Genomic DNA, 16,035 nt, shown 5'->3' on the forward strand with positions numbered 1-16,035 from the left:
TTTTTGGATGGGGCTCGGCACACCCTTTGTTGAATCTCCCATGCATGGATGACTAGTACCATTTTAAATGAAAAAGTTGATGGACAGATGACAGGAAGATGACAGATGCTGTGCCAAAACATTACTGATAAATGAAAACTATATTTTGTTTCTAATCAAAACATACAACACATTCCGTATCCATCATAGATGTAGATAACGCAGCAACAGGTCATCCATCGCCAACAGTTATACATGCATATATACTGTACCAGCTTCCATTCCTTTAATGTGATGATCACGGTTTAAAATCTGCAAATAAATAATTAATCAATGTCATAAAAAAACATGTACAATGAACAATTCATATGAATTTCGTTTATATCATATAATACAAAAAATCCCTTCCATGACCCTTTTTTAGTTTTGCTTAGCGTACATTTAAGAATTGTCAACTAATACAATTATAGTTGGAAGATAACCTGTATGTGGACAAGAGTTTTTGAGGAAGAGCGAGTGGAGTTACAATGTAACAGTATGTATTTCAAGATTGGAAGAGACAAGATCAGAAAACGTGGAGCTCTGCTGAAAACTCTGAAGCAATGAACCATTAATTATTAGCTGGCAGTATTATCATAAAATATCAAGCAGATAAACTGAATATTCTGTTTATTATATCATAGTTTCATTGACTATATACTGGTACGTTTGGTGCATGGTTATAGCACTACCATTGATTCCTGCCATTTGTACTAAAAATCACAAACATTTCAAGATATTCCCCATGGGGTTCCAGGTGTTTATAAAAGTTGATTTATTACAGTCGACATTTACACTATTAAAATACAAATATGTACCAACAATGAATGTGCATGTGATGTAAGTTTATTTGTGCATATTTTAATGATCATGACCCCCAATTTACCAGGTCGAGTACACTCTGCCGATTGAGCTACATCAGGGATGTGTAGTGGACACATCCCTGGCTACATGTATATAGCTGTAAGACCTGAAATAGGTCTTTTAAATTTCAACAAATTTTATTGGACAAAAAAATGAAAAATTGGATGAGACAACAGGCTTAGCCTATATTTTAGTATATATATTTTTTAACTTTTAAGTCTTCTCCTACAAAAATGTATCTATAGCCATAGGTCTTTTGAGCTGTTTTCATGTGATTTTCTTTTTAAGGAAAACGAAACAAAGTCGCTTTTTAAAGAAGATTTTATCATTAGGTTGAAATCAAAAGACATTAAATATAAATATTCTTTTTAAAAAATAATGATGTAAAAAAATCGGAAATTTTACATTCATGAAAAATGAAAATAATTCAACATCTAAATGTAGGCCTATGCATTTTGTAGTCAACATTACCATAAACCTTTTAATATTGTTTTTTGCGACTTTGCTTTAATTTAATGAAAATTGAAATCTGAGAAAAAATTAGCTCAATACAGCTATGATGTATAGGTGAATATGTACTCCACCTGTTCAGCAGTTCACAACAGGATTTTCGTGTAATATGTCGATCATCTTTGAAGTTAAACCTAACTGTTACCCGTTGTAAACTGCACTGCATGCCACATGTGAAAGTTCATATAGCGTCTATAATTTTACAAGAAATATGCCATGAATCCTTTCCGATTTGTTGACCGTTATCTTGGAGAATGCGTGTTTTATGTCACTTTGTTTTTATTGCAGTAATTTGTAAATAATAATTACCGCCATTTTTATATCAACATTGTCATGTCGGCGCTTCTGTTCAAGTGAATTATATCATTGGTTTAACAAACATTTGTGTGACTCAGAATAATAAAAATCAAAACGTAAACATGGCAGATGACAGGTTAGTTGCAATCGTCCTGTTTGCGATTGCAGCTTCGGTTACATGTGATGTCAAAGTGAACGGTAAGACATTGTTTAGTGACGGCATAATGGATAACTAAGTGTAAGAATTTACTATATAATATTGAGAGGTAACCGTGACAGATGACGTGGCAATTGCATCAACTGAGACCGTTGATGATCAATTGATGTGGCAGCTACACTTACACCGTACATCTAGTGGCCCGGCCGTCACGCGTCAACGTCTACGGTTATAATCACCTCCCAATCACACCCAAGGTACACGAGAATATAAAAATGCCACCTGAAGGTGGGTATAGCGTTTTCACTGAGTGTTCATCTAAACGGCTAGAGCACACAATAATACTATATATACTTAGACCATACCGTCTTTTTTTTACTGTTTCAAGTTTTATTCAAACTTCGGGCCATTGGCCCATCAGTATACAAAACATTTTTTTTAAACAAATCATGGACAATGTACAGAGGATGAAAACAATCATATTCCATTATAATACCCTTAATTTGTTTGCCTCATATATGAATTTTCCTAGTATACACAATTCTTTAATATTATGGACACTCAATAACTGGACGACTTTAAACACAGATGGTTTTTTCCAATAATAGCTTTTGATAAAACGAGATCTGAGATTTTGGAATTTAGAACAGACCAATAAAAAATGAAATTCGTCCTCTAATTCAGAGGGGGAGTTACACTGTTTACAATATCTACGTTCTCTAGGTATATTATTATACCTTCCAACTTCTATAGCTAAAGAATGGGTAGATGTACGTATTCGAGTTAAACAAATGCGATATTTCTTTGGTATATATTTTGTGAGGTAAAATTGTAATGTTTCTCCAAAATCTATTATATGTTTATACAATAAACATTTTGGAGAGTTTTCCACTGTGGCCCTTAGGGATTGTATGCCTTGATCAAAAATTCTTTGTTTTATCAATGGTAATAACAGATTTTGCTGAGAGATGCATGGATTTAACCAAACATCACTAAGACCTAGATTGTTTAATTCATCTCTTACTGCTATAGCCCAGTTGAAATCATTTCTACTACAACATTGTAATAAAAACCTATAGGAAGTTGATATAATACAATTTTCAGATTTTAATAATTTAAACCAATATTTTATCATTCTAATTTTTCTCATACAAACTAGAGGTAACCGTCCCAATTCAAGATATACCATGTTGTTATTGGCCGATTTCTTCACTTTTAGTAGTTTCTTACAAAAATGTAAATGTACATGTTCTATCTCTGGAGCTTTGTGCATACACCAAATTTCACTTGCATAGAAAAGGATACTGCTTACATATGTATCGAAAAGATGGAGCATAGTTTTTACATTTAAGTTTAATGATGAACACTTTGCAAATAATGCAAACATAGCTTTTCGTCCTTGGCTAGCTAATTGTTTTTGTATAGATGTGAATTTATTGTTGTAATTTAAAATAACACCTAGGTAAGGAAATTGATCCACACATTCAACCTTACTTCCTTTGTAATACCATTTTTCCTCATTATGCAATCTTCCACCTTTTCTAAAAACTACAATTTTTGTCTTTTCAGCATTTACAGTTAAATTCCATTCAGTACAATATTTTTCTAAATTATCAAGCATATCTTGGAGACCTTCTACAGTCTCGGAGAATAATACCAGATCATCAGCATATAGCATCAGATATAAACTGAGTTCCTCAAACTCATAACTACCCTTGCAATTTTGTATAAAATATGATTCAAAATCATTTATATACATAGAAAAAAATATCGGTGACAGAATTTCACCCTGTAATAATCCAACCCTGTTAAGAAAAAAATCTGACAACTTTCCATCTAATTTAACACAAGATTTAACATGAGAGTACATAGACCTTACAACTTGTAATAGCTTTCCTCTTATACCAAGTTTTGATAGCTTATTCCATAAATTTATTCTATTTACCATATCAAATGCTTTACGAAAATCGACAAAGCAACAATACAATCTTTTCTTATTAATAAATGATTTGGATATAATAGAATGTAAACAAAATATAGCATCTACTGTACTAAGACCAGGTCTAAACCCAAATTGAGCATCAGTTATTACATCATATGTTTCTGACCATTTTAAAAGTCTATTGTTTAAAACAGAAGTGAATAATTTTCCTAAACAACTTACTATACTTATACCTCTAAAATTGTTAGGGTCAGTTAGGTCACCCTTTTTATGTACCGGTGTAATTACAGCAACTGCCCAATCAGCAGGATAGAGACCAGAGTCCAATATATTGTTAAAAAGTTTACACAAAATAGGTAATAAAATATCCCTCCCTACCAATAAACTTTCATTTAAGATGCAATCTATACCATGGGATTTTCCCTTCTTTAAATTACTGATTGCTTTGCAAATTTCATCAATAGTAATTACTTGGTCCAATTCTTCATATAGTGGTACTTCATCTGAATGATTGTGAGATTGATCAGGTTCTTGATCAGAGTTATCGTTCCTGGCCAAATTTTTGAAGTGCTCAAATAAAACTTTCAATTCAATATCTGGTTTCTTGGACTTGGTTGCAGTGAAATTTCTGTAAAATTCCTTAGGATTGTTAAATCTCATGTATTCAAGCATGTCGCCTTCACACTTTAAGTACATTCTTTTTTTCATAGATTCTTTTAATTTATAGTTCCTTTTCTTCTCCACAAGCAGAGCATGATTAAATACATTTTTTTCCTTATTGAAGTTATACAGAGCTGATTTGTACAAGTTGTACAAAGTTTTCAATTCCATATCAAACCATGGTTTATCAGTATTAAAATTGATTAACCCATCTCGGCATGTATAATTATGGTTATCTTGATTGGCATCACAATATTTAGTTAATTTTACAAGGAAAGGTTCCATAGATTTCATCAGTATTTCAGTAAAACTACTCACACTAGTGTTAATATCAGACTGACTAACAGCATCAGGGATGGTTACAGCAACACATAGGTTCTCCTGATTGTCAGACAACAGATTTAAAAAACAATCCTTAAAATCATCATTCCATTTGTATAATGGTTTACGCTCACCACTTTCAGTAACCTCATGTGTAACAGTGTGATAAATCTGACATTTTAATTGAATATGCAAAGGAGCATGGTCAGAAAATACATTAAAATTTGAAATTATAAATTGTTCCAGAATATTAAATAATGAATCTGTAATTATACAGTAATCTATAGTACTCATGCCGTTGTGTCCATAGTATGTAAAATCATTAGAATATCCTTGTTGGTCTCTTCCGTTACATATACACATATTACATGATTTACATAGCTGTATCAGGCGATTACCAAAAGTGTTAATTACTACATCTGGGTTATGCCTGATTTTTAAACCGTCATCAGGTTCATAATTTATTATATTGGAGAGGCAATTTTTAATACTGGAATGAATTACATCATTCTGGATATAATCAGGTAGGATACCTGTACGACTATTAAAATCTCCAACCATCATAATGTCCCCGAGGGAACTATAATTTACAATACCATTTTCAAGTTCAAAGAAAAGGTCACAGTTGTACATGTTATAATATACAGAACTAGAAGGTGGCATGTAAACACATGCTATATATAAATCATTTTGGTTATCAATAAGGGTTTTCGATACCTTTAACCATATGATTGAATCATATATTGATTCAATTACAGATACATAATTTACAAACACGTTTTTAACAAGAATACCGTCACAATGCATGTATATGCCCGGCACAAAAAAAAACACCCAATCTATACAGTATTCATGAACAGGTTTGGAGGAGACAGAGACGTGTAGTTTATATATATATATATGTGTATACGTCTGTGGTTGAGAGGATGCACTACAAAGCCAGTATATACATCTCTGATACACTGGAACTCCAAGGCATACTCTAATATCAAGAACCTTTAAAATCATCAAAACAAATTTAAGTTCTTATTTAAAAGAGTTTTATACCCATGGCCATATATTGCCTAGTTCTAGATAAGATACATGATACTGATATAGGCAAAGCCTGTTGTCTTATTCTTTTGTCAATACTGTTCAAATATCTCCTTTAATGTTAACTTATATGTTTGTATTATATATGTATTGTCAATAAAATACTTTTGAAATTGAAATAAGATACATGTAATTGTTGTCTGAGGACCTGTTTCTTTGCTGTACCTGTTTCTGTGCCCTGGCCTTTTGCACATTCTTGCCTGCAGTAAACACAAGATTATTGTATCAACTTTTTAGAATTTAATCAACTGTATTTTTCGGACCCAATGATAACATTGCAAATGGTATTAAAACAATTTGTATCAAATTGTATATAAGCTAGACAAAATGTTTTGAAAAAAATAAATCAAATCATATGATGTAAAAGTGTCGTTTTCTTAATATATTTATGTTTTTAAAGGAACATAATGATTTTACTGGTACACCCCTTTGCATAAAAAACATTTTTCTAATTTTATTTTCATCCTCCAACTTGAGGGGATGTTTTGGAGTTTCAGTGAACCCTCTAAAGTAAAAGGATTTTCCCAACCTGGTGAAGCCTCTTGTCTAGAGTGATAGAAATTTTGCTCAGATGAGTTGGTCTTTTCTCATATTCAATAAATTAAATGAATATTTCACTTTTTTTTCTACAGATGTGTCAACAATTGCTACCGGATCAGAAAATCCACCCATAGTTTCTGGAGTACCACTCCAAACAGATGGTATGATAACATCGGTAACGGTACAGGGCAAAAGTATGCCCTATAAGGAGACACAGCAAACAGGTGATGACCAGAAAAAGACTGAACAAGATACTGAAACACAAAAATCCTCACCACATATGCCTGTTAAGCAAGATCTACAAGAACAAAATTATTTGGAAAACAAACTTGAAAAACAAAATAGCAGTGAAAGTAGTCGTGAACAGCAAATCATGAAAAAACAGAATTCTGCACAACCAAACACACAACAGAATCTTGTACAATCAGTTCTGCAAGATCAGAATTTAGTCCCTCAGATACCACAAGAGCAGATTAATCCTGAACAACCAATTCCAAAAGGACAAAATCCTGTACAGCCAATTCCACCAGTGAAAAATCATGGACTACCAATTCCACAAGAGCAGAATCCTGTACAACCAATTACATCAGGGCAGAATCTTGTACAGCCAATTCCAAAAGAGCAGAATCCTGTACAACCAATTACATCAGGGCAGAATCCTGTACAATCAATTCCAAAAGAGCAGAATCCTATACAACCAATTACATCAGGGCAGAATCCTGTACAGCCAATTCCAAAAGAGCAGAATCCTGTACAACCAATTACATCAGGGCAGAATCCTGTGCAACCAATTACATCAGGGCAGAATCCTGTACAGCCAATTCCAAAAGAGCAGAATCCTGTACAGCCAATTCCAAAAGAACAGAATCTTGTACAAATACAACAATCAGGGCAAACTCCTTCACCTGTCCTTCCACAACAGAAGAATCCTATGCAAATAAATCCATCAGGACAGAGTCCTGTACAACTTACCACACAGGAAATGATTCCTGTACAACCAAATCCACCTGTACAGAATCCTTTACAATCCAGTCCACAGGAACAGATTCCTGTACAACCAAATCCACCTGTACAGAATCCTTTACAATTAAGTCCACAGGAACAGATTCCTGTACAACCAAATCCACCTGTACAGAATCCTTTACAATCAAGTCCACAGGAACAGATTCCTGTACAACCAAATCCACCTGTTCAGAATCCTTTACAATCCAGTCCACAGGATCAGATTCCTGTACAACCAAATCCACCTGTACAGAATCCTTTACAATCCAGTCCACAGGAACAGATTCCTGCGCATCCAGTTCCACAGAAGCAGAATCCAGTACAAGACATTTCACTGATACAAAAGACTATACAACCAAATCAAGCTGATTTAGATGGAAAAAATACAAGGGTGACTTCTTCATTGCAACAGGAAATAGAGACAAAAGATGACACAGATCAAAACCAAAACTTTGATTACAAGGGCAGTAAGATTTTCAGTCATGTAACAGGTGTACCACAAACTGATACTGCAAGAGAAATTATACATGGAATTTTAAATGAACAAAAGAACACAGTATCCACTGAAAATGACAAAAATGACAATAAACCTACTATGTATGATAAAGGATTTCCACCAGCACAAAAACATTCAGATATAGATATTCATGATGTAACGCAATTACAGGAGTGGATGGAGACAACCACAGAGTATTTCACAACTTCTGAACTAGTGGACAACATAAAACTGACAACCACAGAGTATTTCACAACTTCCAAACAGTTTAGAAATGATATTGACAATGTACCAGTGGACAACATAAAACTGACAACTGCAAGAAAACCATTCCTAGCTCTACAGCCAGGCCCCGTCATCCTCACCCCAGCACAGAGTAACAGAGTCCCTGACCCATCTGAGAAATTGTTTGTATCGGACACTACTTTAGCACTGTCATCTTATACAACAACAGCCTGGTCAACAAAAGAGGATGATAAAGGTGATGTATGTTTACACCTGATGAAAAGATTGTATTTTTATGATATTTTCATCTTCTGTCACTACTTAATTAAATTATCACTTTGAAATAGAAATAGATATCTGAAACATCTTCGAAATCTGTTGTGTTATATCTGCTGTCATTTCGTTTTAAGAAGCTGCTGGTTCAAATGTTATCAAGGTAATAAATACAACATTATATGCCATACGAAATATTACATGGATAATCAACATTTGAGATTGTTTTTAAATGATATCAATTTTACTTAATCTGAGATTATCTGATGTGTTAACACATTGATTTACACAGATACTCTGCAAGCAAAAGACAACTTTTATGAAGGTCTTGATCTCTGGGATGATGCAGATGAAGATGAATTTCCTACAGGTAGTTGAACTCAATTATGTTCACATGATTACATGCATCTGTGATACAGTTATTCTTATTAATATACCACTACCAGTACTAGTCTTATTGTTCCACTATCCATCCAGTGCTCGGAAACATACTTCTCTAGAATTTTCTTTTAAAAATTGTCAGCTGTAAATTGTGGGACTCCCTGAATCACTGAATGCTCAAACAGTGACAGTTTGTGATCTTTTCAGCACTATTTTTTATTTATTTTTTATTCTAAATATATTTCTGACAGATGATAGCCAACCCTTATCAGCTGACAGGGATGATGATTGGAATTTCTTCATGGGTAAGTATGTTTATGGATGTCCTACCTCCCCTATCTTGGTGAAAATTTGTACATGTGTGTATATATACAGCCTTTTTAGCTCACCTGGCCCGAAGGGCCAAGTGAGCTTATGGCATGGTGCGATTCAGTAACCAAAAGGCCTAGGGTGATGATATTTGGCCAGTTACATGCTGGGATGAAGGGCTACCAAGTTTGTTCAAATAAATGACCTTCATCATTTTTCAAGGTCACAAGGGTCAAATATGTTGAAAACATTTAAACAACTTCTTCTGAATAACCAAGAGGCCTAGGGTGATGACATTTGGCCATTAACATGCTGGGATGAAGGGTTACCAAGTTTGTTCAAATGAATAACCTTCGCCCATATTCAAGGTCACCGTGGTCAATATATGTTTAAACCTTTAAATGATTTGTTCTGTATAACCAAAAGTCCAGGGTAATGATATTTTGCTAGAAGCATGCTGCGTTGGAAGACTATAAATTCTGTTCAACCTAATATCCTTGTTCGACATTCAAGGTTACTGGTGTCATATGTTTAAATATTTTGATAGGTTCTTATTAATCAAACACCAATATTCTGCCTGTAGTTGTATTTTAGTCCACTTTTAAGATAACAAGTGTGAAACTAATACCAGGTGAGCGATTCAGGCCCATTGGGCCTCTTGTTTGATATCCCAGCCTTTGTAGTTATTCCGAGGCAGATGAAGTACCAGTATATACTGATTGTGGGGCCAGCATGCATCTGTACGTTTGTAACAGGAAAACGTTCGTGACATGTGGTGTACTTTATATATATAGACTAAGTCTTTCCCTGAACATAGGTGTAACAGATGTTTGTATGGATTTCCAATAAAAACCTCTGTGTATACATCGGTATATGTATAAATATTTGTTTTTTTTCAATAGATTTTCCTTTCCTATTCATAAGAAACAGGGGTGAATATTTTCAGTTTAAATCTGAAATACATATATTGTAGAATAAAGATGAAAGCATGTTTTATTTAATCAATAAAAAAAATGGACACAACTTATAACAACTATGATAAGATGTAGTCTTCCATATATCAAATATACAGTGATATATACAGCAGGTGTCTACAGTGGTGACGTTAAATTAAAAACATAAAATATAAGAATAAATGTTGTAACAGTGCCAATAGCTCATGGGGAAAAAATGTAAATGGTTTGTGCCATTAAATTATATACTTCATACTAACTTCAAATGAATACACATTTAAAAAACATTTTAGAGAAATATGCCACTACATGTACAGATTGCCCAAATCTTAAGTTAGAACACTTTTAGAAATCAATCTTAAATGATAAAACCAAGATCTCTCAGCTAGCTATAGCTGACTGGAGCTGATGTAAATGATCAATGAACACATCTACTTGGACACATGATCTAGAATACATATAAGTCTGACGCACCATGTGTTCTTGCCATAAGATTAATCTGTTTTTTATTCCCATTTTTTCATAGGAGAAAAGCTGATTCCTAAGGGGAAGGCACTGGGAGACTCCTATAGACCATCAATGGAGTCACTTGGAGGTAGGTGATCTACATGCTTCATGTATACTTTTATTATCGTTATGTAAAAATTCTTACAACACATTAATAGTGTAAACTGTCAACATTGAACACTGTCTAATCCAGAACAAGTATAAACCCTCCCATTGACCTAGATATCTGACCTGCCTAAACTGTACACTGTCTAATCCAGAACAAGTATAAACCCTCCCATTGAACTAGATTTGAATTAGATATCTGACCTGCCTAAACTGAACACTGTCTAATCCAGAACAAGTATAAACCCTCCCATTGACCTAGATATCTGACCTGCCTAAACTGTACACTGTCTAATCCAGAACAAGTATAAACCCTCCTATTGAACTAGATTTCTGACCTGCCTAAACTGAACACTGTATGTAATACTTGTATAAATTAAACCATACCAGTGAACTAGATCTGTACCTTGTGTCACCTGTGCAAATTGTATGCTGTATAATTAAATAATACCTAAATTAAACTCTAATATAGAATTAGATCTCTGTTTCACCTTCCTTAACTGAACACTGTAAAATACAGTACCTGTATGAATTAAACCCTAATATCAAATAAGATCTCTGTTTTACCTGCCTTAACTTAAACCTGTGAAATACAGTACCTGTATAAATTAAACCCTAATATTGAATTAGATCTGTACTACCTGTCTAAACTCAACACTGTATAATACAGTACCTGTATAAACTAACCTGTATATTGAATGATATTTCTGTTTGACCTGCCTTAACTGAACTCTGTTTAATACAGTACCTGTTAAAATTAAACCCTTACCTATATTGAAATTAGATCACTTTGTTTCCTGTCTAAACTGTTCATATTAAACACTGTGCCTGTAAAAAAAACAGATTACTAAATACAATCTCTGTGTCAATTTACATGTACAATTTACCTCAGTAGTGTATAAAATCAGTGTAATTCTCAATTGTATTTATTATGTAATTAATTGAAATATTGATAACAAATAAAATGTTAAATAGTTCACTGCAAAATGTATACCACAAGAAAATCCTCATCTATGTATATCATGTAGTTATTGGTCAAATATCATGAAAATTAATGATTCCAAAATGTCATTTTCAGTTGTAAGCAATTAGTTATGAGGTACACTATATTGAGTCCTGTGAGGTTTGATACCCAAGGAACATCAATAAAAATATCTTTTTCTTTTTTATGTATAATTTTTACATTTTGACCTCTGATGACCTTTGTTTCGGTGCAGATGAGAAGGGTTACCCCCCTCCCAAGGAAGGCCTTGTCACATCCAGCCTGCACAACAAGAATGAGGACATTAACATAAAGATGGACATGATAGCCTACTACAGCTGGATCCTCTTCATCACTCTCCTTATCTTTGCCATCTTCATATTTGCCAGACAGAGACAAAAGGTATCAGGAAATTGGTTACCATTACAGTGGTGTACCATTTCATATTTAACTCATTTACCCCTGAAGACACATTTGAACTCTTCCAATTCAGAGGTTGGAATAGTTCATTATGGAATTCCAGGGTTGAATGAGTTAAAGTACTAGTCCACCATCAGATTTTGAAAAGATCTACTAGCCTGACATATATTTTCAAAGTAAATAATGCAAATTTCCATTAGTCTAACATTAGTCTACTAGGCGAGGGGTGTTTGGTAAGTGGAATTGTATTTCCCTGCCAAGATTGTTCCTGTCATGTAGTAAAGTTTAACAATACAGAATGCTTTTTAGCTTATAAACTTTTGATAATTTACCTAAAACTTAAAATGCTCAATTGCATGATTTGTTCCAGGCCAGTTAGATTGGGATTGGCCACTGATAGGTAGCAGTTTTAAATACTAGCCTAAGTCTACAAATGGACTGCTGATATTTCCTAATAGGAATATAAAGTTGACATGTGTTAATTAATATTTCATTTCAGATTCTAATTACTATAGAAAGTACACATTATATACTCAAAAGAATTGTTTACCTAGCATAAGAACTGCAGGTGCCATGTTCAAAGTTTGATAAACTTGTTAGAGTTAATATATATTTTGAAATAAAAGGATTGTTTTTATTTCCAGTTTGGTTACATTCTAAAGTGGGGACAAAGTAGAAGAAATTATGGCCGCCCATCGGATGCCGAGGAAGGGAAGAATTTGATGAAGAACATCTACACATGATACTTGCTGTACTTATCCCCAGGAACATCAGTTTTCTGTCAAGGTGTGTCAGGGTTAATTTTTAATCCAGGGTGCTACCTCGTTATGAATTCCTTATGCCTCTTCATGTCTTATAGTGAGACCAGAACTGTTCTCGCTTTTAACAAATGACTTATACTCAACCATGACATAATTTGGAGACTATTTCTCAAATACAGGATACTGCCGGAGGTGCATAATACTTTTGTTATGAGTTTCTATCGGAGCTAACGATCATATCGGTAGTTATCCTGAAATAAATCCAGGGAGCGAGCACATAATCTCTGATTCATAGTTGGGAAGGGTTTATTACAAGACAATGAAAAGCATCTGCTGGCTTTTTTTCTTATCTGCAATAGATTTGGATGGGATTATTACCAGGCATGGGTTTATTGCCAGAGAAATACAGTAAATGTTATTTTCTCTTGGTTCTGGTACAAACATTACCATACTGTGAGGTCTGAAATGCAGAATTGTTCAACAAAACCTTTACATTTTCCTAAAGTACTTAAAAAAATTAGTTTTTTAATATATTGTTCCTTTTACCATCTTTTTTTGGGTAAATAAAAATAAAACTTGATGAAAAGTCATCCGTTTAGTTTTAGCTTTTTCATGTGAGACTCATAATTAATATTTTTGAATGCAAGAAACAAATTGTTATCTTTCTTATATCTAAATCATTGTGAAAAATGGCAGATTCCCAATTAAAAGTTCATCTTTTTGTTGCAATGCTGTAGATCTGATTGAGTATGCAAGTATATACAAAGTCCAAGATACATGTATTCTATAGTTGCTAGTTTTTGCAGGGGAATCAATTTCGCCAATGCAGGATGACATTAGTATTCATGAGTTAAGATATAAGGAATCTTTCAGATACTGTGTACTACAAATGTATTGGATTAATAGAATCCATCCCTGATGTGAGATATGGATAAGGTCATTCAAACCCAAAGGATGAAATATTGAGCAGGAGACCCGAGGCTTTGCTGTGGGTCTTCTGCTCAATTTAAACATGAGAAATAAGATCAAGATCCCTATTGGTGATTGTTTACACTAGAACAAATTAAAAGCTCCAGTACTTCAATCTTTTACCTGAAGTTTATATTACTGAACAGCCTCATTCAGACATTGAATTATTTTGTTTTGTATCTTAAACACAAAATCATATTTTTTTCTGTACTAAACATTATGATTTGTTTTTCTCCAAAAATGGAAATAGGATCCAAGAGAAAATATTACACAAATACTTTTGAGAGATTCACAAACCACTATCCTGATGAAAATTCTCGCTTTTATTGAGATGAGTTTGCACTGTCCTCAGAAAATATGTACAATGTTATTAAAATATAGGAAAGATTAGTTGATTTTTTTTAAAATACCAAAGTAAAAATTCAAATATGCCTCAAAGCAAAAATACAGTTTATGTGTTCTCCCCTTGCACTATAAATTCGAAACTAATTTTATAGATATTTTTTTTTCTTTTCTGTAAGGATTTTTGTTGTTGTTGAGAGTTTGTTAATTATTTCAGGAATCATTCATATGTTAAAATAATTCTTTTCTTTCCTGGTCATGCATATAATTTTTGGTACATTAGTTTTCAACTAAATTGGAAGAAAACTTTTATTGCAGAAAATGTTGTTTAATCCAGTATACAAACCTAGCTGCCTTCAAACATTTTTACACATACAACTTCGTGTATTATAGTATACGAATATTAATTGGGATATATATTGATCATGGTTTCATGTATAAATCATAAAATATTTGGGGTTTTATTATGTCAGACAGAAGACGGCTTCAATATAATTATAGCACCTCATCACTAAAAAGGTAATATAAGTCTGTGATTTTAATGTTTGTTTTCATGTGCTTCATTTTAATTGTGGGTATTTGCTTAAAATACATTCATTATGTATATATATTCTTGTGCCATTATTATAACTGTTTATTTGCTTTAATCCACCTAAGACATAATAGGAAAGCTTTTTAAACATGTTTTAGAGTTGAAGCATTTTTTTCAAGTGTTATAATGAATTCAGACAAAATAAAATGTACATTTGTATTAATAAAATAATTTTCAACAATTCCACAGTGACCCCTCCCCTTACTACTATAATCAATGGTGCCCAGCAATATGTATTGGAATTGTACAGCATCCGTAAGGTGCTAGTAAAATACATACAGTAGCTACAAGGATGTGTGCAATGTAATCCAATCAATGTATATATCTATCACAGTGATGAGGTCTAAACCCATGGCCAGTGGATCATCACTTTAAGATTAAAAAGAAATTTTTAAGTATTTATGTAATTGTCTTTCATAGAATTTTTATTTGTCTGTGTACATGTTAAGAGACTTCGATAGTCAACGTACATGTTTAGAGGCTTTGTTTGTCTAGTTACTTGTTCAGAGATTTCATTTGCCTATGTTCTTGTTTAGAGATTTTCATATGTCATAGTAAATGTTAAGCGATTTCATTTGTCAAAGTACATGTTAAGATATTTTTATAACAGTTGATTTGATCATTTTCACAGTCCTTGCTGAGATTGTTATCATCTTGTTTAAACAATGCCTACTAGAATGAGAATGTTGTCTCTGTTGAATATAGTTCTTTGATGGAACTAGTCATTATACATGTACCAAACGGTTGGAGAGATAATATCATTTGTGATAGTTATATTCCAACATACATATTTTGGTTTTTTTATTAAAACACATCAGTGTGTTTTATAAAGAATGTCAGAATCTCAAATGTCCTTTTACATTAAACATTGTTATATATATATTATCTGTTTTTAAAATTCAGTTACAAGGCTTTTGACCTTATACAATGTACAAATGTTATTTATTAGTTGTATCAATAACATTGTTACTATATGTGGTATCCCAGATCATTTTACCAATATGTTGTATCCGTGTACATTGTATACGTTTTTATTTGTGGCAGTGGTTTGCTAAACCATGATTTGAAATTTATGAAGAAAATACTGATTTTTACAGGAAACATCAAACACTGAATATCAATATTTGAACGTATTAACTGTATTTATTTCATTTCTGAAGTTTCTTTTTATTTCATTCATTCATTTTAATTGAAACTGGGTCTTTTAAACATTTATTCTTATCAAGTCTTATCAAGTACACACATTGGTGAGTTAATTTAATGATTTCATATAAAATTGTTGTAAACTTTTATTGTTTTTAGTGGGTTTATTTGCAA

General features: G+C 32.9%; 1 protein-coding gene across 1 annotated transcript; it reads left to right on the top strand.

Moving 5' to 3' along the window:
* The first annotated feature begins 1,798 nt into the window (after positions 1-1,798).
* Positions 1,799-15,812, top strand: LOC110449671 (protein piccolo-like). Its single transcript, XM_021496675.1, has 7 exons — positions 1,799-1,887; positions 6,494-8,380; positions 8,690-8,767; positions 9,030-9,083; positions 10,567-10,635; positions 11,870-12,036; positions 12,699-15,812. Exons 1-7 carry the CDS (start codon positions 1,812-1,814, stop codon positions 12,795-12,797), a joined length of 2,430 nt encoding a protein of 809 aa, XP_021352350.1. The 5' UTR covers positions 1,799-1,811; the 3' UTR covers positions 12,798-15,812.
* The last annotated feature ends 223 nt before the right edge of the window (positions 15,813-16,035 follow it).

The sequence above is a fragment of the Mizuhopecten yessoensis genome, unplaced genomic scaffold (genome assembly GCF_002113885.1).
Source record: "Mizuhopecten yessoensis strain PY_sf001 unplaced genomic scaffold, ASM211388v2 scaffold4775, whole genome shotgun sequence".
NCBI lineage: Eukaryota > Metazoa > Mollusca > Bivalvia > Pectinida > Pectinidae > Mizuhopecten > Mizuhopecten yessoensis.

Coding starts and splice junctions, on each gene's coding strand:
- LOC110449671 (XM_021496675.1), top strand. CDS start 1,812: ATGGCAGATGACAGGTTAGTTGCAATCGTCCTGTTTGCGATTGCAGCT. Junction 1,888..6,493: donor ATGTGATGTCAAAGTGAACG/GTAAGACATTGT, acceptor TTTTTTCTACAG/ATGTGTCAACAATTGCTACC. Junction 8,768..9,029: donor TGAAGATGAATTTCCTACAG/GTAGTTGAACTC, acceptor TATTTCTGACAG/ATGATAGCCAACCCTTATCA.